This window comes from Falco cherrug, chromosome 1, assembly GCF_023634085.1.
Source record: "Falco cherrug isolate bFalChe1 chromosome 1, bFalChe1.pri, whole genome shotgun sequence".
NCBI classification, from domain to species: Eukaryota; Metazoa; Chordata; class Aves; order Falconiformes; family Falconidae; genus Falco; species Falco cherrug.
Genome location: NC_073697.1, coordinates 48,562,738 through 48,586,448, shown reverse-complemented (window position 1 = coordinate 48,586,448; position 23,711 = coordinate 48,562,738). Strand labels below are relative to the sequence as shown.

The following is a 23,711-nucleotide window of genomic DNA, read 5'->3' as shown; positions in this document are numbered from 1 at the left end:
GTAATTTAGTGGATGACAATTAATTCACCTTGACCTCAAAAAACCCAAATAAACAAACAAAACAAGAAGAAACATGCTTTTACCTTGTCTATAAGAAAGACATAAACATCATGAATGTGAACAAAGGCTACCTAGGCGTGGGTTAGCTCTTGATGTTTTTAAGAACAGGGTGGACAGGTGCATCAAGAGTATTTTTTCCCCCATCCCAAAGTAATACTTAGGCCAGCATTTCTATGAACAATTCAGCAGGTAATTGGTACTACCGGAATAATCTAACAGACTTCATGACACTGCTGGCCCAATTTAGTTCAACATGCGCAAGATAATCTGCAATATGCCATAGCACAGTTATATCATTGTTAAAATCACTTAATTTGGAGCTGATTCGCATAGTAGTTGAGTGCTTAGCCCTTCAACTCATGTCATAAAATTACAGTGAAAAACTTTGCATAAACAGGGCAAAAAAAAAGCAGCCTACTGTTGAAAAGTGTTTGCTATAAAAATCCACAAATCCAACTAATATCAAGGTATACATTTTCCCAAGGAGGGCAAAGTCTGGTTAGTATCCTTTGGCAAAAGTATAAAATTTAAAATGCATGATAAGGCTGATGACAAGTAGAGCTACAGATACTATTGACCAATCTTGCATTCACATTCATAGTGTTATCACAATAAATGTGGTAATGATAAACAGCCCATCCCAATAATTCTGTCTTTTCACACAGAAATTTATGCAGAATCACAATTTAGACCATGAGATAAGGTATCAACAGAGTAAATACAATGCAGCTAGGGCACTTTTTCCTGGATCTGACAATCTTACACTGGCAAAAAACTTTGAGCATGTAATATACGTTTTCCGCTTCAACAAATTCTGATTATTTTCTTTTTCAAATTTTTCTTTTATCTATTCTGCCTACTATGATAGACATGGGAAATAAATCACATTAGACAGTAATACAGGTGGCTGAGATATGTGGCAGTGTTTTGCTTTTATTTCAGGAATAACAATGCTAGAATATCCAGGAAAGCAGCTCATACAAGAACAGTTCAGTGGCTTGGAGATACCAGAACTAACACATCACATTTAGCCAACAGTTTTGCTATAATTGGAAAGAATTCTGGTGTTTTGGACACGTGGAACACGAAAAAAGTTACCTACATCTCATGTGCAAAACTTAAGTTACACCATAAGAACCATATGAAATAAAAAAATTGTACGTTCAGCAGAAGAGACATCATCATCATCGTCACCAAAATGAACCAGGCAGGTAATTCAAATCAAAGTAAACATAAATTTAGCTTAAAGATGCTTTCCACTCATCTTTTTATTTTAATTTATTTTTTTTTAGTACTTCCCAAAGAGAAGTATTTTCTGAAAATCTATATTAAAATGAAGGTGGTAATTCCAATGTTAAAATATAGTATAATACTAGTAAACCAAAGTAAAATAATATTACTTCTGTTGACTTATACTAGTAACTTGTAAACAAGTATTGTCCATTTGTACAAATGGTAATGACAAATTTCTTACATCAGTATTGTTTAAAAAAAAAAACTGAAGTGCATTCTAAAAATGGATTTTTAATTGTTTTCAATAGCTTCTATCAATGATTTCTCAAATTAGACAGTTTTATTCTGAGATGGAGATAATTCTTTTATAATCAAAAAACTTCAGATCTGTTGTTTTAAGAATGATTCGTAAAAGAAAAACACATACAACACCCTCTATTAAAGGCCAAGATTTGTCCATACTGCTCTCTTTCTTATAGAAATACCACAGTTTTTTTCCTATTTACTATTATACAGTAATTATATTTAAGTGCTCATTTTTTCAACTGAGACTGTTTTGTTGTTATAATCCAGAAACATAACACCATCTCTATTTCAAACACTACACCTCCAGAGTTAAAAAAAAAAAAAAAATAAAAGGCAGCTGATTATTTTCTTTATAGAAAGAGAACAACCTTGAGGCATGAAGATTCTACTGTGTTGGTCACAACATTCAAAAGCCTTAAGCAGGCTAATAAGATACTGGAACATTGTTTCACAGTTTCTGAATTTTGAGCTAAATGTATATACTCATGAGGTATGCACAAGCAGACATTAAAGACTTAATATACACAAATGCTTGGGAAACACAAGCCACAGAAAAGGAGGGCTGATCTCATGCAAGTAATTTCATGGAGTTCCATAGATTTTTCAAAATCTTATGCTAGTAGAACAAGGCAGTTGGGCTGTTGGACTGTCTCACTGCTATTAAACACATGGATTTAGAATCTGAATTCACGGAGGTACAGTAAAGTCATACTGAATGATAAGAATTTACCTTGGCTTTTTTTTTTTTTTTTTTAAAAAAAACAGCTTCATGGAAATAAAAGGCTGTATAATCAGCAAACACAATCGGCTGCCTTCCCTCTTCTTTGTCTCAGTTGTGTCCTACAAAAATCAAGAGCAAACTTTACATTAAATTTATCACACCACGATATTTTGCTTTCAGCTGTTCTCCGCTCTCCCAACCCCTTTCCCACTTTCAAAATACATCTCCAAGCTACTAATATTCCAGTAAAGACATTTAACCAATGTTGGTTGTATTAGATTAAATACCGTAACATCTTAATCTCAGTGTACCATATAAGGAAAGTTACCCTGATCCTTCCAGTTGCTTCTCTGTCTTAATTCATTAGCGGATTCACATTAGATAATACGTAGTCATTATTATGTGGTTGTATTTCTAGCCCAAAGGGACAAATATATAGTAGAAAAATGCCATCTTCAGCCTATTGGGAAAAAAAAACACCCAACCAACCAACCCCCCAAAAGCAACAGATTTTAGGTCCTAATCTTGCAAACATGGTTACTCAAACACAATTCAATAGTATTAATCAGAATGTAGAAAAGACTTGTGAAATGAAACTAAATAAAGCTTCATAAAAACGTACAAACCCTCCACTTTTTGCATGGTTGGTGGTTCCTGCCCAAAGAAAAAGATGTATAAATAACCATTCTTAGGAACAACTTCCCTTTTCATCTAGCCTTTTTTCTTTACGGATCCCTGGAGAATAAGTATTAAAGTCTCAGCAGTCCAAAACGGAGGAGCCGATCTTAACATGAAGAAATAAAAAATAAAAAATAAAAAAGTAAGATCCCTCCCCTTCCAATATGGAAAGAAAATTTGAAATGATAAAACAGACTTTCAGGTCCTTTTATTTGTCAAAGCCAATACCTGAATTTTCTTCATAAAAATTCCTTAGCTTGTGTCCATGGTATTCTTGCCCAAATGTCAAGTTAATCTAAGCAGACATTAAATCCAGACTGTCACCCTGTATGTCTAGTGTTAATACAGTCAACTTTGCCTCGGAACAGCAAACCTAAGATCTTAAAAAATTAAAACTCCTTAATCAGAGAAAGACAATGACTTCTCCAACCAGGTAGGTATTTATACAACTCTTTTGTTACTTCCCTGTTTCTCCATTCCCATCTGTTTAGAGTCCTTCTGTTATTACGGTACATAATGAAGAAGGTCAGGTCAGCCTATGCCAGCTCATAGTCTCACATGTAAATGGGTTCCAGCCAACACCCTTATTTCAGGTATTTCTCTTTCTGTAAAGCCTCCCATCCCTTCACTATTGCATCAGACTATCTGTCAGTAATTAATTCAAACTCCCTCTCCCTCGGCCAATTTCTCCCTTTGTACTTTCAGTGGCAGCCATCTTGCTGTCCTCTGGGCTGTTCTAGACATCAGGAAGTATGCACTGAAAACACAGGAGAAGGGTCTCATTCCTCATTTCTGTGGCACAGCAGCCAAGAGGAACACTTTCAGATAGACACCAGCTCTGCCCTGGTAGAATTTAAGGTTCTTCCAGTGGGTCTGTGGATGACAAGCAGAAACCTATTTGAGGTAGAGGGATATTCAGTTGCTCCCTGTGTATAATAATTGTGTGGTCCGGTTGGCGCCCTGGAGATCTAAGAGGGAAAAAAAACCCCACACATGCTCAGTGGAGACAAATCTTCAGGATACAGAAAAGAATGTGTAACAAAAGTCAGGTCTCCAAGTCTCCAAGAGCATTCCATTATATATCAAGTCCATAACTTAGATTTTAAAAACAGAAGAGGTTCTTAATGAAATGAGTTCCCTAAATTCATTCTCATACTCAGATTAATAGTTTTACCGGAAATTTTACAAAATAAAACGAAAGCCTAGCATACTTTGGGTCCAGAAGAATGGAAGTCTGACAAGCTTTCAGGAAGCTGGAAACAGTTTTACTAATAAACGTCAGGTAATTGTAACTAAAACTTCAATACCAGCTCCACATCTGCGTTAAGCAATCGTTAAAGGCAGGTTTTAATGTTTAACTTTTTAAAAGCTATAAGGAAATATTATTTACATAATTAAATTTGATACTTAATACAACCTTATTCTTCTCTCAGTGGCAGTGACAGCTGTCAACCCTACAATATGCAATATTGCAACATAACAAGCAGAGAGGAGGTTAGTAAAAAGAGTCCATGCTTTGTTTTTGAACCCACTATAAAACTGTAATATCCTACATGGAACTGTAAACAATTTCATTTACAGAAAAAAAAAAAAAAAAAAAAAGATGTCCCCACAGGTATAAAGAAATCCTTTTAGTAAAGACAAAAAAGTACTCAAAATAGTTACAAAATTTTTGGCACAGCTGTACTTGCATGGTCCATGCCAAGAAACCGTACAGAGACGATGTGTAAGATGGGTAGAAAAGAGAAGAATGGGGTAATACAGTTTGTTACAGCATTAAGATAAATGTTCAGAATTCTCTGTATAAAGAAGAATAGAAAGACATTCTACAGAGCCAGACAGTAAAGAGCAACTCATAATAGCTGTCCACAGTGCACTGAATTCCTTTTTCCTTAGCAGTTGCCCAAGAGATACATTAGGTAAAAGCACTCCCATGCTGCCAGATAACACCAGAATTATGAAATTTATCACTACAGCAATTTTACTGTTAAGAAAACTGCTAATAAAGATCCTAATGAACAAGTAGAATTTTACTAGAAGCATACAAAATCAAGTTACATTGATGCAATAGATATTATCTCTGTGCTTTAAAATCCTTTTAGTATGTCTAGATTTATTCCACTGGGGAAAAAAAACCAACCGACAAAAACCCAAGAGAAATCAAATACATACAGAAACACACTCACTCAAATGGCACTCATTGCTTTTTGTACAGTTAAGCTTTAGTGAAAATATACATCTTAAAACAAATGAAGTACAAATGTACAAAAATCCTTGAACTCAGATAAAAAATATATATAATACACTTTGCTACAGAGATATAAAACATTTAAAGTTTTCTCATCCTTTCTGATGAGAGTAAAATGATTTAAAGTCTGGAGGACTCCTGCTCATCATCACTGCAATCAGATTTAAAGCAGACCTGCAAGAGAAGACAAAGGGACAACTCAGCTGCAGAACCAACATTGTTGTTGGTTTGTGCATTTTGTGGGGTGCAGAAAGGCTGGGGGGTGGGTGGGTGGAGAAGTGACTTTTTCCAGCACATTTTACTCCATACTACCTAAATGCTTTGGAAATACCAAAGGAAACCACAACCCAACCCCAAATCTCAAGTCAATAAAGTTTCATTTAACCTTAAGTTCTTTCCTTCTTTTATTCCTTCTTTTAACTTCACAGGACAGTTAACCACAGTCTTATTACTTCAAAACCAACTGAAGACTCTCAAGCCATATTAAATTTTTTAGGACTCTTTCTCAATACATAGAACCATATCTTGGGTCAGTATGAACTCTACTGATTCAGCTGGAAAAGACTACAGTAAGACACAAACTTTAACTAGTGAGATTATTAGTCCACTTAACCACTCCTATTCTATTACTGTAAGTGGGGAAAAGTGAATTTGAAAAGGTGAACTAAAAGTGACAGTAGCATTACGCATTCCATTAGCATTGCACTGTTTTAGAGAGGTGAATTACTAGCTGACGACAAAAAAATCATTATGCAATTTTAATACATGGCTCTGTGTGGCTACTTAATGGTATTCTAGCAATTTTGAAATTCCATTTCTGCTTGAAAGCAAAAGTAAATTCCACAGAAGTACTCTCCACTTGAATATGCTTATACTTCTCAAGGTAATTCCACTCTTAAGTGCATGCATTCTGAGCAAGCAGAATAGTGTACGACAGCTTTAACTGAAAACCTTTACAAATAGCCCATTTCTCATGATGTATAAACAAGCACAATATGCCACCTGTCTTTTAGGTGGTAAATCCTCAATTCACATTACTCTTTAGAAAACATTTAGAGGTGAATTACGTCTTTAAGAAAAGGCTGTGTATTATCAGCTATGTAAACATTTACTACGTCGTTGTTTTGGCAAAGGCATTAAACTACCCAAGAGATTTTAACATTTGTTTCATGGCATTTCTTCACACTCATTCATTTAGGGAATATTTTTACTTATTTGCTTAATATACTAGAATGATTCATTGGGATCCCAGCTTTCTAAAGGAGTCATAGGAGTTGCACTGCTCCACCACACTCACAGGAAAGAAGACAGGATGCTGAGGGAGGAAATCCTCCTGGAGTTACAGTTTCAGTTTCTGAAATGCAGTGCAGGGGCAAAGCCGTAATAAATGACATTTCATTAGTTTCAGTACTCAGCTAACAACTTACTTTTCCCATCACAAAGTAATATAAAAAAATTGAATGGATGTTAAGGTCTTACTGGTAATTTTCTTATTAAAGAGAAGAAATACCCTTACCTCTCCGCTAAAAAGTCTGTGGAAGAAGCCTCTCTTTGGTTTAGGAGACCTCTCTCTGTCTGGTGACACAGTACCATCGGTTTCGTATGCATTGATATCTTCAAAGCATCCCGTTTCAATCATCTTTGAAACATATGAAATATAAATGAAATATCCACACAAGCCTCTCAAACAAGTTCCACACATTATCTATTTATTCTGCTGGGTACTCCTAACGAGTTACAAATTTGTCACCTAAATGACATGATTCTCAGAGCTCCATGAAGGAAGGCACAAAGTCTACAGTAACTCTTCTTGTGCCCCCAACAAACTAAAGAATAACAATAAGAGCACTATCATGCAGCTAAATACTCAGCTGCTTCCTTACTTGGGTAAAGCATTTCTTCCTGCCCATGATGCAATAAGCAGAAAATTTTAGAACCAGAAATTGATTTCCCTTTCAACTATTCTACTCATTTCAGAGCAGTCTAGCCTAACAAACTTAGTATCTCTATATCCTGGACTGAACGTAATTAATAAACATGACTTTGAGTAGGAGAAATTATTATTTTATACAGAATACTAGTACCTGTGTAATACTGCGGGGATACTTTTTACGAAGGGGATGACTTGTTCTCTTGGAGAATAAGCAGCTGACCACAGTAATTTAAACATCATTCTGGTGTTTTGGGCAACCATTTATCAAAACACAACTAACAAATACCATAATTAGAAATAAGGCAATGAGATAGAGAAGGTAATAGTTCATTTAAAAAACAAAAAAACCCCACGATATGATGAAGAGCGGTCTCTGGAGAGAAGCAAGGAATTATAAAATAATCTGGTTTGTGTACACAGAAAACAAAAGAATTAGAACCACAATTAATGGGTACAGAAAGGACAGCAGAAAGAGTAAATGCCAAAATGTAACAAACAGGCATGGTCAGAAGGGGGAGAGTGGCTAAAGCTCACATGCAGTTGGCACCCATCAGTGAGTGCCGCATCTATCATAATGGGCATGCAACCAAATGAGTATACCTTGTAGAGGGAGAGAGGGCATAAAGAGGAATAAGAAGAAATACAATCTGCTTTTGTTGTAAACCATGACATTACGTAAATTATGGGAGGGGAGGAGGAATTCTTAAGAGACTGAGAGCAAAGATGTGAGGGAAAGCTCTGTAACATGAATTAAAAGAAAATAAGCACAAATTAAAATGAAGTCTGCACAGTTTTTCCTTCAAGAGAAGGAACTACTATCCCCAGAATTCGACAACTACCTTCGACTTCACCCTCTATGTGGTGTTAGTTATTAAGCTGCAGTGCATTTTTTAATGACTGGATCATATTCTGAAGTTCAGAATTACAACATAGCATAGGAGATATTTATTTCCCCAATAGCCTCGGGTTCATTGCTTCTTAGTGAAGACTTTTTGTGTCAAATGACGTCTTTCAAATCTCCTTCTTAATGTAATGAGAAAAAAAATGCAAAAAGGAAACAAAAGGGAATGTAATTTTTTCTCCAACTTGTTCAGAAATTGCTCATCTTTTGTGCTCAAGCTTTAAATAAAGTAAAAGAAATCATACTGGGAAAGAAACTACACTAGTAGAATTCAGGACAGTATTAATTTCAGAAAGTTATGAACACCTTACAGGAGGAATGCATTCATAAGAAAAAATGCAATTTAAAATAATTATTAGTGAGTGCTCTTCCTGAAATAATAAAGCAGCTTTGAATTTCCTAAAGAGACTGAACTGCAAGCAGAGGTAGCAAAATTCTAGTATTCTATGCAGAATGAGAAAAAATACTCATTCACTAGGCAAATGAAAAAGTTTTAAGAGAAAAGTCTGACTCAACTGATACTGAACTGTTTTGAAACCTTAGGAAAGGTAAACCTGTAGTTCTGTATTACTATGTCATCTGGACACTCTGTTGATATACAGGCATGATACACAAAGAGTTTGTGTTGCACTTATTTGCTTTTGAATACTTTGAATAGTATTCCATCCTTCTCCTATGAACAGCAACATTGAATAACGTATCATAGAAGAACAAGGAAAATGGGGTCATACTGTTCTGTATGCTCTATCTATGACTACAAGATGCCAGATTCTATTTATGCAAATTTACCATAAAATTAAATTTTTAGCAAGTTGTTTATGTTTAGTGAAAAACTTTTTTTTTTAAGTTTCTTTGCAGAGAAGTCTAAAGCAGAAAATTCGTCTCACAGGGAAAGTTATATACTAAAATTATATCCCTCATTACATCTTCTATATTGTTGTGCTAAAGAAAACAGTCTTTAATGAAACATACAATACCTCGTTTTGCCAAGGGATTGAGACACAACCTGTAACAAATTTGGAATAGAAGTCATCATCTGTAGTATCCAGGTTCACTCCTTTTACTGTTGAGAACTGCTCTATGTCCAGGACATCCTTACAATATACGGCACGTGGCTGCAGTACAATACAAGATTGCTTCATTAAGGTTTTGCATTTTGGATTTGGGTTTTTATTTTTATTTTCCTAGATTATCAAAAGGGGAGTGAAATGCCTGCAATTTGTATTTCATGTTGCTGATCACCAAATTACACTATGCTACAAAACAGAAATGTAAAAACTTAAAAGACTCTTCATAAGGCACCTGAGCCATTCCATCCACCCTGCAACTAACAGAAAAGAAATATCATAACCAGAAACAGCATGCAACTTCATCTGGAGTTCTCAACAGTTGTCATAATTCACACTTTCTTCTGTCACCCTCCTTTCAACTCCAGAGTAATTTCTACAAAGCTAATCCTTATATGTTCAGCATCTGAGCCATGGAAGTAAACTTCTAAGGACTAAGAAATAAGCTACAAAGCTACCTCTGAAATTATTTTGCGATCTCAGATGAAATGCCACAAAGGAACTAGTTATCAATAGGAATGATGGCATTCTCCTGCCATGTTCACATGATCACTGATTTAGAATTATGACAGTTCTTGCCTTTTTAGATACTAATCAAATCTGTCTCACCTACTTACATCTGGCAAGAATGGAGGTTCTAACATGTTAGCTTCCAGCCTCTTGAAGTTAATGTTCTTGAAAATAGGATGTTGCTTTACAGTAGCAGCTCCATCTCCAGAGCAACCCAGTCGTTCACCTGGATTTTTAGCAAGTAACTGCAATGATATGGGAAAAAAGGCTGATCCAGTGATATAATCCGACAATTAAAAAACCCCACAAATCTATATATATTTTGTCTTTCAATAAGTTTATTTTATTTCTTGGCTTTTCATAAGATGAAATTTATCTTGGTATTAAAATGAACTGAAAACCCAAACTACATTATTTCTGGGAGCAAAAAGATTTTCGGTAGACAAAAGAAACCCTGAAAGCAGACAATTCCCAAAGTTATATGAAAATATTTTAATTGATGCCATTGCTGAATATATTTTACAGTACAGACTTTGCAGTAGACTACTTTCAGGAAATACAGACTTGGGTTTTTTTCCAATGGGCTTAAGTACCACACATATTTTGCATAAGGTAGTAAAGAACACTTTTGAAGCTTTCTGCATAGATGTGCCTCTTATTAAATTTAAGATTATGCAAGGTAAAAAAAAAAAAACTGTTGTCTCATATAGACTCCTTTAGGTAAGGAAACTAGTATACTACTCTGCCACTTCTATCCATGCAGCACCAAAGTTGAGCATGCTATTATACTCTGTCTATAATTGCATGTGGTCTAAGGAGTACTGGACTTTTTCATTCAGGTGATGAAAAATCAGTTTATGCAGCCTTCCTTCATCTTGAAAAAAGTTCTGAATTCTCAGAGTTTGATAACTGAACAATTCATGGTCAACAACTGAACCAAAGATTTAAAAAACTCCAGCTTTGTAAAATTTGCAATAGAAGATGTTAAAATAAAGTAGTTCGTCTTTTAAAAAAAAGATTAGAATTTTAATTTTCAAACCTCTACGTCTCTTCACCCACCATCCTGCAGATGGATTTTGCCTCCTCTGAGAACTTGTCTGAATACGTTTCCTGGTCTTCCTTTACTCTCCGGTCAATCTCGTCCCGTTTGACCCTTTCCTTATGCTTCCTGAATGGAGACTGTCCTTCAATCATTTCATAGATCAAGCACCCAAGACCCCACCAATCCGGGCTGAATGTATACTTTTCGTTTTTGAGCACTTCTGGAGCTACAAAACAAAAAAAACCAACCAACAACCTCGTAACAATTCACTTTAAATTGACTAGTTAAATATTGGAAAACTCTCAGGTACTCTTTTGTCTCTGTGCAGAGATCCTTGCATAACTCCCCTGTGCTCTGAAGAAACATTAGTTTCTACAGCAGGGATTCTGTTTATATCCAATAGAAGCACTTTAACACTGAGGTTCTTTAATACTTAAGATCAGTATTGTTTACAGACCCAGAATGAAGTTTTTCCACAGCGTGGAAAGAAATGTGTTGGCACAGTAATTTATCTGCTTACCTGTGACCCTAAATCTCTTTGAACCTTATAAAGGTAGGTGCTTTCTTAAAGTTCTACCTAAACCTAGAATTTCCAGAGTTAAGTTTTCAAGTTTATCAGTAGGCTTATAATTGACTATTAACACCTACTACTGCATAATGTAACCTTTCTTCCCATAAATTGTCTAGCAACTAATCCAGGCCAAATATAGTTCTTTGGAGAAGTCATTCATATATGCACAGAAGAAAATTTTCTAGTAAAATGTAACTAGTAAAGGATATTTTACATACCCATGTAACCAACAGTCCCAACCCGTCCTCGGACTGTTTCTCCTTCTGGAATCTGCACAGCTAATCCAAGATCAGAAATTCTGATGTGTCCTATTTATGTTAAAATAAATTATACATAGTCAGCAAATAATAAAGTATCATCACATTTAAAACAAAAAAAATCTGTAGCATAACTCATGAAACCACCACCCCAAAACATCAAAACATTCATATACTCATAAGACTAGGTTTATGAACTTAACTAGAAAGGAGTGACTTATTATTCAACTCTTCCTTAAATACGTCAAGGAAGAGAGGCACAGACCTAACTGATTTCCTGAAGGTCATACAAAAAAAATTGCTGTTAAAGTACTCTAATCCCTAGCTTTGGTATAGGATGCTACTCTAGGAAGAACAGAAATGATGACTGCTCATTTCAAATTCTGTATCTATGCATCAGTTTTATTTTTCTATTCTGTATTCCCACCACAAACACTTAGCTTTCTGACTTCCTAACATAACGTCAGGGCTTACTCCATTTATTCCAAATATGAGAAGGTAGCAGCCTGTACTGGGACACAAGGTTTTCCTCTAACAAAGTATCCTAATAATGCTAAGCACCAGTAATTTGAATGGCTATCCCAACTCCCACCCCAAAAGAAACGCAGCTTAGCCATAACCTACTTAGAATTAATCATACTGTAATATGTCAGTTCAATATTAGGATTTTTCCGTTCTCATGAATCAGTCTAATGTAGATAACAGTTTCTATTTCACTTCATCAGCTGAACTTCTCAAGTTGTATACCTTCCCTATTATGTATGGCATTTACACTAGTACCTACAATGTAGAAGTAGTCTGGTGGAAGACGTAAAATTTTTCAGGAATAGCACAGCTCAGATGGGGTAACCATCCAAGGAGGGTAATGGGAATAAATTCACCCCACCCTCCTTTTACATTCTCATGGACAGATATATTTCTTTGCTGGACAGCCTCAACATCAAATGATTCAAGACAGTTCAAGGCAAGAATTGCATTGATATGATTCTAATTTACAAATACACAAAGTCCTTTCTTAATAAAAATATAAAAGGCTAGACAGAAGAAAGAACAATTACATTTTCAACTCAATTTTTAAACAGAAAGTTGCCAACCATCTGTAGTAGAAAGATTCAGGGGGAAAAAAACCAAACCAAAACCCATGCTTATTTCTAATACTGTATATAAGGACAGGGACACTGTCATTTACAGAAACATCACAGACTCACAGAGTAGTTCAAGCTAGAAAAGACTTCAGAAGGTCTCTAGTACAATCCGCTGAACAGGTAGTCAGCCCAAAATGATCAAGGCTTTTAAAATTCTTGTCTAGAAAGCCTCTATGACTGAACACTGGGTAGCCTGTTCCAGTGCCTGAACATCCTTTGTGCATATATTCTCTGTCATTCAAAAAACTCTACAGCATCAATGTAAGTTAATGGCATATCAATTTCTTCTTTACATATGATATATAATCAAGGGGTGGGAAGACAGAGTGGAGAAAGTAAAGTGCCACTCTATATACTCGTTGGAAATAACTAAATGCTCTTCAGCAGCAAATGCTATTTTAAATTCATTCAGATGCTGTTCTGTTCCCTAACATCTGATGAACCCATTTCTCAAGTGCAAGATCTGAGCTCCTGAAGCGATTTTCTAATTAGTCCCCTCTGCTCTCTGGAACAAGATCAGAATATCCTTGGCAGAGAGACAGCGTTCTCATGCAGTCCTGCAAGGCTACATTTTACCTCAAAGAAGCCTTTACCTTTTGCAAGACATTGCTGGAGAGAAAAATTAAAGAATGCATTTGATGTCTAGCAAAGCTTTAGCTCTTGGAAAGTGACTTCTCCCAAACATCACCTTTCTATAAATTTATGAGTCAGAACATGCTGACTTTAAAAAAATAATTGTTCTAATAACTTCAAAACCAGTTTTTCCTTTACTGAAATACTCAGCAATTACAAGAACAAACTGTTAATACTCATCCACAACTTAGAAGGTAATTGCTGCACACCTTCTATAGTGAATTCAAAAGATTCTGGCAAGTTTCATACAAAGGCATAAAAGAAAATTAATTTGGCTTTTGGAAAAAAGAAAAAAAAAAGCTACAAACATTTATTCATATTGTTTGTACTTCCTGCATTCCTTCCAGCCACATATGCATCAGTGACCATCAGACCTGTTTTAGTTGAAATGTTAAAACAAACAGAGGTGCTTCAGATTTCTTCTTCATTGCTTAAACATTATAGCTAAGTACAATTCTGGCCCCACATCTAAAAAACTCCTGTTTCCATAGTCAAGAAAAGACAACAGAGAAAAAATTCATTTAAAAGTTATAGCCATCTTAAATTAAGCATAGGGGAGAGAAGGAGGAGCAAAAGGGGAAAAGTAAGCCATTTGAAGGTGGGAAATAGACCCCTCAAACATTGTCATCATGGTCCTCTCCAAGGACCCAAGAATTTCCTCTCCTTTCTAAAAAGCAAGGGCAGGGTTTTTATAACTAACAAAAATTAACATCTGACAGTCAGGTCCCTTTTATCATGAAGAAATCCCTTTGATTTCTGGCACAGTATTAATTAGATTTGTAATTCTCAATGTAAAAATTAATTTTAATTTTTACTTACCACAGTCATCAAGGAGTATATTCTCAGGCTTCAAGTCTCTACAAATTAAACAGAATAGATGCGTGAATTCTACAAAGCCAAAATTATTAGCCGTCAAGTGCAACTGAGGCAACAGAAGACCTCTTGGTTGTGATTAAAGTAATTTTTCCAGTTCCCACCTATATACAAAAACAGTTGTGAAGATGAGGACCTATAATACAAATAGTTTAACCATAGAACTGGACTGATTTTTTTCCCAACACGCTAATCCATTTATACTAACAGCAGCAATTCATATTTCACAGATGAGAAACTTCCTCTAAAATCCCGATATGAAGAACCACCAACTTACACCCAAATGTGCAAGCGAAAGACAGACACGTCTCCTGAGACTACTACCATCCATACAACTCCACAGTGGTAAGACACATCACGGCTTGCTGCCGTTTGATGCTGCCCCCTGCTGTATTCCGCCCCAGGGTATCAGAATATCAAAGAGTAATACTCCCAAGACTAAGCATAGGCTTAATATCATCCATTCAAACTCTGTTCCTTTACTTTGGATGTGCAGCTTCTGAAGCTTACTAGATACTTCACCTAGGTTGCAACCAACTTTCCAAGAGTGTCTACTACTTTTCTGTAAAAACCAGTGTTTCACATGAAACATTTTTTATCTATTAAATGCTGGAGAGACTCAGGAAGTAGTAAAAGGACAATTAATTCAGTGTTGCAATTCTGCATGTTGTAGGCATCTTCTTGTACATTTTTACTTTAAGAACAAAAGAAGAAACAATGGGATATTTGGACAAACACACACCCCCACCCCACCCCCAGGAAAATTTGGGGAGTCACTGAAGCTGAATCAGACGCTGTTCAGAGGTTACTTCTAGGATTTATCTTTTAGCAGATTCTACTGAGAACACATATATTTTTACATATATATAAAAATACATACATACGGAATATATGTATAAAATATATAATGTATATTATATATATAATTGTGATATGCATCAGGAAGCATGTGGACTGCAATACAGTCTCTTAGATTTATTCCATCATAAATATGGAAATGCCAGAATTAGACAAGCGAAAAATCAGTACTTGGCTAAAGATTCAGTTATTACTGGAACAGATTATTAAAACCAATATGTACATATATGGGTATATGTACAGTTGTGACAAGAACAGTTTTTCATATACAAGCAGAAAAGACTGAATAATGTAAAAGAAGCAATTTTAGGAAGAATAATTCTGGAATTTACAATCAAAATGAGAGAGACATACACACACACTTGATCACCAAGAAATCTGTATGCTTTTCCCCCAAAAAATATTAATAAATTGATGCTCTGAAGTAGGTGTATTTATGTTAAAGTTTCATTATTTCATCAGATTAACTGTATAAAGCAGTCAGCAAGATGCTTGGGTTTTAATACTTCAGGTCTAGACAGTCCCCATAATGTTAATTACCTGATGTTAGATATGAGTTTGCAATACCAGAGAAATATGGAAAGATCAGAGTAACAGAAAAAGACAACCAAACACCTCACACCAGTATCAAAAAAAAAAAAAAAAAAAGAAGAAAATTCAGCTCAAACTTTAGGTAGAAACACATTACTTTAAAGCGCATAATGTATGCTCAGGTTAACTCAAGTAAACAGGTTTAATGAGTTTCATTTCCAAGAAGGCTGATTAAAGCTTAACCTAAACCCTAATACTTCGTATCAACATCTGCTGCTTAAGAGAAGCTAATTCTCTTCTGATATGATTTTGGTCAGTTAATAGTAAAACTTGTTTCTAGCCAATCTCTTTAATCCTATTAGTTTCTAGACCTACCAGCTCACAAAGAAGTCAGTTTTCGGAAGCACTCAGCTGTAAATTGAGCTCTGGGATGCTAGCTTTGGGATATTGGCCTTCTCCCTCTTCCCCTTCCTCCACTACAACGGAGGCCAAAGTCACAGTTTCTGCTGGAATACACAGATGCTAGTCCTGCACCAGGTTAACAGGCTACTTGAGCTGAAAACCAAGCTCAGAACACGAGGTAGAAATGCAATTCTAGCAGCAGAGGCAGCAGTTTTCCCTCATGAAGCAGAGAAAGGCATGAAGACTGCAAAGCTTGCAAAACCAAGAGGTTCATTAACACAAATCTAGATAAAAATTATGTATTTATTTTAAATTGGACTAAACAAGTACTAATTTATTTGTGCAATACCTTACGCCAGCCATCCTACAGAGGAAATTTCTGGATAAAAATCCTTCAGGGGATTTCACTGCAAAGATGCCTACTCTGAGCATAGGCATAAGGCAGGCAAGGAGCTACTTAGGTTTATCCACTACAGCTTCAACAGGTCTTTGAGCCTGATCTTTGACCTTCCAGGAATATTCAGTGGTCTTACAGGCACTTCCATAAGTTTGTTATGAAAATCTAGGTATTCAAGCATCTTATCTGACAAAAAAACGACTACCATCATTGAGGAGTTGGGTAACTCCTGCAGGAAACTCCAGCAATGAAGTCCCTTTTGGAAAGCCGGCACTTGCTCCCCGCTCTTCCTTCATGCATATCCTGACTTTGCTCTAAGTATTATCAGGCTCTTTATGCAGCAGATGGGTGAACAGCTCCACTACTGCCTGTTCCTGTCTGCTTATTTTTCTAATGTCAGCAACATATGGCAAATTACAGGTAGTTTCACAAGCTCCCATTAAACAAGGAAACTGGCTCTATCACTATCACAGGGCAGGCAGGGCCCTCCTTCCAGCTCTGCACCTGTTCTTTTAGTCCAGTGGGAACCCCACTAACAAAACTGCACAACTGACTCCAGGGTCCTACAGACAGCCCTAATGCCACTGCTTGAAATTCAGTAATAACTGGTGTAAAGGCACATGAAGTACACAGTAAAAATTGGTGTTAACAGAGAGTTAAGTTAGGCCTAGCTTCTCCACTTTATGAGGCATTTTGCTATGGATGGTGACACATCCCAAATATAATAAATTCATAATAAATTTTAACATGACTGACATTGAAACTGCCATTCTAGAACTGAACAAGCTGAGAAGATGAACTTATTTTACTGCTATCTGCTGACACCGGTCTGCACCGAGGATTTCTATAAACAGAAGTTCCTATTTTCCCTTCTTCCACTGCCTCTACACTACATTTTACTGTGAATATACAGATTGATAGACACAAAAACACGTTCTCAATAAAGTATTTTATAACAGTATGCTAGAGAATTAAAATCTGCTTTAACAGTTTAAGCTGTTTGTCTCAAAAGTGAGTTTTAGTCTCCTTTAAAGATGGAAAACAAATGCAGTAACAGATCTTGAGATACAGCAACAACAACTAGCTCCATTTTCAGAAATTCAGTGGCTCTACCAGTACTAAATGCTTTCAAAGAGATAGCAAAGTAAGAAAAAAAAATCTTCTGTATTTTGTTGCCCTGGAGAATGAAAAATAATAGTTACCATAATTTGGAAAAATAAATCATTGTGCAATGAGAATCATGCTTCATTATGTTCTCCTCCCCAAACAACATTAAGACTGGAGGTTGCCAGCATAACTTCTTTGTTGAGAAAAAAATAATTATGGCAAATTTTCCCAAGCTTTGTTTCACTTATCATATATAATCACTGTATTGCTGCCTAAATGCATCTCCATTAAGATGCTTGATGGTGAATTTTGATCATGTAACTTATCACTGCAATTGGTGACATTCTGAAGACTTCCATGGCCACCTGTTTTGGCTTCTTGACTTCAAAACTGTAAAATTGACAACTACGCTCCTAAATGCATGATACAAGAAGAAATACATGTGGAAAAAAAAATCAAGAGCATCCGGAAAAAAACTACCATTAGCAAAGGAGAAGAAACAAGACCAACAGGAAGTTTAGTATCATTTGATACGTGATTCTACAGAGAGCGTAAAATTATCCAAACATTTCCTAGTTTTAGTACTCAAGCACGGTTGAGCTGAGATGGTCTAATTAGTGTCTCTTTTCATCTGTTTACATACTGGGCAGAAACTCCCTTAGACTGTCCTATAGTAAATTGTTTAAATATCACCTTCAGGTATTATAATTACATTTAAGCCCTTCTTTTTCCAACAAGAATACAAATTATTCAGTTACTAACGCATATACAGGTAACTGTCTCTTGATCTTTCAATTTTGTTATGAATAGAGGACTAGAAATATTTCCCATTCTTTTAATTAAGAGGCAATTTTACTCAGAGTTGGTTATGAAACTACTTTTCTTCCTTGCTCATAAATTTAAGGCCATGCAAATTCTTAATAATTGGAAACTCATTATGTAATAGCACAAAACAGGGCAGAGATCTAGACACCAAGACTGCTCCATAAGAAATCACAACCACTCCAAGATCCTGAATTACAGACAGAATGCTAGGATTTGGCATATATGTTTGAAGGTCTTCTTGTAGGCAAACACGAACAAGCTGAGCTTAAACACAAGGGCTGTGGGGTTTTTTTGTTGGTTTTGTTTTCTCTGGGGTTTTTTTTGTCGTTGTTCTGTATTTTAAACAACCAGTTTTGTTTTCACTTGGGCAGTGTGAAATGACCTACTTGTAGCTAGATCAAACCATTCATCCTTGCTTCCCTCCTACATGCATGCCAAAACATACTGCATAATATTGCAAGATTGGCCAAATTCTTTGGGGAACCACACACAACCACTAGCATAAGCCTGATACACACAGCAGAAAGTGGCAGAACCACAGAGCGTATGTTAGTTTTCTATACTGGGGATGGAAAAGACTCAGACTCATTATATTAAAGTTACGCAGGATTATACTTTAAATCTCTTGAAACAAGTAGTACTTGGTGTTACACACCAGAAATAAAAAGAAAGCATTCTTGGTCCACCACTAAGTTTGAGGTTTTGTTATGTAATACTAATGCATGCCAGGGGTTAAAAGATATATTTACGGACAGAGACAGAAAACAGCATTAAGACCACACAATCTCGATTACAATGCAAAAGGCTTCTGATAGTTTCATTAATTCAAAAGCAATAAAGTGTTCATTGGAGGAACCTGAAATAAAAACAGAAGAGAGGGCAGTATGAATTGTAACTGACATTTTACCCTCTTGGGCACAAGCAGCAACACAGCAAGGGACTTCTATAGCCTTCTGTGAACTTCTACTTTTAGACAGGGCAGGAATACAATCCCATGTTCCTAAAACTTATTTATTTGAACTACTAATGAATTTGCTTTGTAAATCATAATTTACTCTCATTTTACAAACAGACCTTGAATCAACTTTGTAATGTTTTAGAATATAGCAAGTATCTAGACCTAAATTACTAGTAAGATGACAATTAAGATCAGTAATTCTGAAGGGCACGCCATGAAAAGTACAGCTAAACTCTTTTGCTTCTTTTACGATTAAGTTGAAGTATAAACAACTTTTAGTAGGAAACAATTAATACATTTAATGCTGACCAGACATGGAAAATTTAAGGTATGAGTGTCTGTAGATGACACTCACCTGTAAACAATTCTCTCCTTCTGCAAGTCTTCCAGACCACAGCACAGTTCCGCAGCATAGAAAATGGCCCTTTCTTCATCAAAGCCAGGATTTCCCATGTTATATATGTGAAACTTCAAATCCCCTCCATTCATTATGGTTAATACTAAACACAAGGCATCTTTAGTCTCATATGTATAGGATAAACTAACCTAAAAAGGGAGGAGGAGGAGAAGACAACCATTATTCATTCGTAAACTCCAATAAAATTCACAGCTCTTTTTTCCAAAACAAGCAACATACAAATCCTTATGAAAAACCAAAAAAGAATGAAATAGCCAAGTAGAGAATCGCTCCTGTTGAGTACTTGAAGGCACAAAGGAATTCAGACTAATTTGCATGTATATACAAATTCTACATCACCATACAGAAGTTTAGCGACATACCTGTTTAGATACCACAGAGCTCCATCCAGACAATACATTTATTGATGATGCCCCTCAGCTGCACATTATCTGTATTACTCTCAGTAAAGATAAAGTGCACATATACCTTATTTTATTAATACCTCAAGAATCATGCATTGTCAAACCATCTTTCTGAACTTCTACAAGACTTTAAGTTGCCCTACATTAGAGAAACTAAAAAATTTATTTAAGATCAAATGTGCAGTTTCTATTCCTCTCCCTACCCCTCCCCAAATAACTGCATATATCCGTGGCTTTGAACTTGCCACCAGGAAACACTTAGTGTACCTCTTTATAGTCTTTCTTCTCACTGTATTTGAAACGGAGTGCTGATAGGCAAGGAAAAACAGTACTTTTTTTTTTTTCTCTTTTTCTGGTTTTAGGTAAATTATTTTAAAGTGCATTTAAAGTTTTAAAGTTGACTCGTGAACTCAAAAAAATCCAATTTTAAAACAATGTAATATACTACAAAATTCAACATATGTTGTTAATGTTAAAACTCGGTTTCAATACAAAAATATGCTATGCTGATGATCATCTGGCAGAATCTTCAAAATTACCAACAGAGATTAATTAACTAACTTGCACTAAAAGCAATGTGATTTAAAAAAAATATACTTAGCTTACATTAGGTAAGTAAGCTAGGGAAAAATCACTACACTTTTTTTTAACTCAATAAATGTATTTTTAAATGCTGTACAAGTACATAACAGCCATAATTCAGTAGGAAGTCCAAACTCTTCCTTCAGAAGCGCAAGTCAAATACTAACTAATTAAATGAAATAAACATACAAATCTGTTACTCAAGGCAAGGATTCCAGTATGGTGGTTTTATATGGACATATCCAGGTATTAATGACTTTACTTGTGACACAAGCATAACATCTACCCATTTCCAACTCAATATTACTGCATATCCTAGATCTAGATCTTCTCTGTTGCATCAAAAAAAACATGGGATAGCAAAAGGAAAATCACTCATGCTCAATCCTATACTTTGTTTTCAAATTCAATTTTAAACAATTATTGATTTATAGAATTTACATATGTTGAAAAAATATGACTCAAAACTAGGAGTTTCACTCATCTCACATATCACTATGACTAGCAATTTCTGGATCAATTCAGGTAATTTCTGGATTCAATTTCAATCAATTCAAGCTCATGAGCCTTTTAAGAAAATAAAATTAGCATATTTATACAAAAACATTATTTATAATAATTTAAAAATATTCATGTATCTGGTCAGCAGGTTCTTAATTTTTCCTTTTAGCTGGCAGTATTCTACGGGGGGGGGTGTGTGTTAATACATAAAGCTTATCAGAAAATACATACATACATATATATATATATATTTTTTTACAAATAACTTCCACTATTCTTTAACACAGGTATTTAAAAATCATCTCTGAATAGCAATATAAAATTTATCAGTAAATTGATTTAAAAACAAAGCAAAACGCATTTTAAATTAACATTTAAATGGCAACAAAGCAATGAAAAAATAAATGTTACCAGGGGGAAAGTTTACTTGGTATATCTTTGATCATTCTAAGTAATTTCACTGCTTAGTAATTACAGCCACTAACAGACCATAATTTAGGTGATAGCATCAGCTAAAAGTATTAAGACTTAACTTTTTAACAGAAATTCCATAGAATGAAAATCTTATCTTTGATGTGAAGCAATTAACATACCTTTTTAAACTTCAGTACACAGCAAAGCCATATAACCAACCGGAATTGATACACTAGTCAAAATTTCATGTTTATCTTGAAATGTATAAGCAATAGAGTACTGAATGCTATGAAAATACCTTATGATATAAAACCTCCACTATTAGAAGTTATGACTTCTAATGGCAATTAAATGGCAGACTCATGAAGTCACCCCTTTGGAGGTCATTCATAAATGCACTTACAAAAATGAAATTAGAAACCAGCATTAATTGTAAGAAAATTGGCATATGGGAGGGGAAAAGAGGATAAGAGAAGAAAACAGAGTGCAATGCCTTGGGAGAAGAAACAGAGAAGAGGAACACAGAAGGAAAAAATACAATGCAATAAAGCATATGGAACATCCTCTTTATTAAAACATACTCAGTCATAGGCTGCAGTAGAATTAGAATTTAAGTAATAATTCAAGTCTGAGTACTGCAGAATAATCTATTCACATTTAAACAAAGGAGAAAGATTCAGTGGCATCAGCATGCTGAAACACAACATAATGTTTTGGCTGTAAGTGAGAAATAAAGCAGGCTGACTAAAACCAATTCAATATTGGATAAAAATGTCCTCTGCACAGAACTACTTACACACAAAATTCTGAGAATATGATCAGAAGTAGATACTTACTACAAACCTACTATTCACTTTTTCTAGAATTCTTTTTTCATTTAAAGCCATTGATTCTCCTTTCCTCTTCTTTATTCTCTTTTTTTCTAGCTTTTTACAAGCATACATTTTTCCTGTTGCCCGTACTTGACAGGCACACACCTAAAAAAGAAGGAAGGTGTGTCAGAGATGCTAGGACTTTTGTAGAATTTTTTAATAGAAGAAAAATTTTTATTTTCTTTTTTCAAACTCTTGAATGCTCTCAGAAAATGAGAGTTGGTAAGCATCGATGCAGAGCTTTCACCCATGAAACAACTCTGAAAGGTCACAAAAGCCGTAACAGAAGTAGAAAAAGTAGTAAACCCATTTTTGTTGGGAGTTGAATAGCTCAGTAAAACTGTGGATCTTGTGTTGGTGAAACACCTGACTGTGGTAATAGTATATGTCTAGGCAAGCAGAACAGAGAACAAATATCCACACCGTAATCAAGTGGGAGAAAGATAATGGTAATTTAGTAACCCTCCTTCCCTTTCAATATAAAGCTCTGGTCAAAAAATGTAGGGGGGGGGGGGAGCCCAATGAATTATAAACAGAATTAATAAAATCTATAGCTTTTCCTATTAGGTTCATTAGTATTCCACATAATTATTAAGTAGAAACTATATTCTCACTGTCAAATGAAATTTCTAAATGGAAGCAACTGTTGTCAGCCAGCGGAAGTTCTCTCCAACTTTGGGCATGACCTACAATACTAAAACTAACACATTAAAAGAAAACAGTTTGGATTGACAACAGTTTGCCAGGTGATGTGTCAAATGTAGACTGTTAAGAGTCAAGAGTTAAAAAACTTCTCCTCTGTATTAACCTTTTTTTTTGCCTTAAGTATTGCCTCACAGAAAGATATTTCTGTACTCACCTCTCCAAATCCACCTTTGCCTAGTACTCGGTAATGCCTAAATGTGTGTTTGGTTACCGGTTGCCTGATTAACAGAAAGAAACAATTACTGCAGCAGAAATTACAAGAGTTAGTAATCCTCTCCCCACCATAAGGTCTATCTTAATTTTCTCCTTCCTGTTCTATGCCACCTTAATGAACAGCACTTGCCTTAACCTCATGAAGACAGTATTATAATAAGCTGAATTTCATATGAAAGGGGTGCTCTGATTAGAAACAGGGGCTCCCTCATGTGGTCATCAGACATGCACAATAGCAGGAAAGAAAGCCTGATCAGTTAGGCCCTATGCCTTTCATGGTTAGAGCCTTTTCAGTTCTCACCAACAGTCAATTCATCACCTCCAGTTGTCAGTATCCTGCAACTAA

General features: G+C 35.4%; 1 protein-coding gene across 3 annotated transcripts in view; it reads right to left on the bottom strand.

Annotated features, from left to right (window-relative positions):
* Positions 1-958: 958 nt before the first annotated feature.
* GRK4 (G protein-coupled receptor kinase 4) overlaps positions 959-23,711 on the bottom strand; it is a 42,667-nt gene continuing 19,914 nt past the window's right edge. The window contains exons 7-16 of one of the 3 annotated variants that reach the window (XM_055706607.1): positions 23,307-23,370; positions 22,412-22,552; positions 19,612-19,802; positions 14,125-14,162; positions 11,489-11,578; positions 10,717-10,925; positions 9,765-9,902; positions 9,058-9,195; positions 6,763-6,885; positions 959-5,420 (exon numbers count right to left, since the gene is read on the bottom strand). In XM_055706607.1, coding sequence (XP_055562582.1) covers positions 5,367-5,420; positions 6,763-6,885; positions 9,058-9,195; positions 9,765-9,902; positions 10,717-10,925; positions 11,489-11,578; positions 14,125-14,162; positions 19,612-19,802; positions 22,412-22,552; positions 23,307-23,370 — 1,186 coding nt within the window. In that variant the 3' untranslated portion in view covers positions 959-5,366. Of the gene's footprint in view, positions 5,421-6,762; positions 6,886-9,057; positions 9,196-9,756; positions 9,903-10,716; positions 10,926-11,488; positions 11,579-14,124; positions 14,163-19,611; positions 19,803-22,411; positions 22,553-23,306; positions 23,371-23,711 lie in introns of those variants that run through there. The other 2 variants (XM_055706610.1, XR_008731655.1) reach the window with 2 other exon arrangements.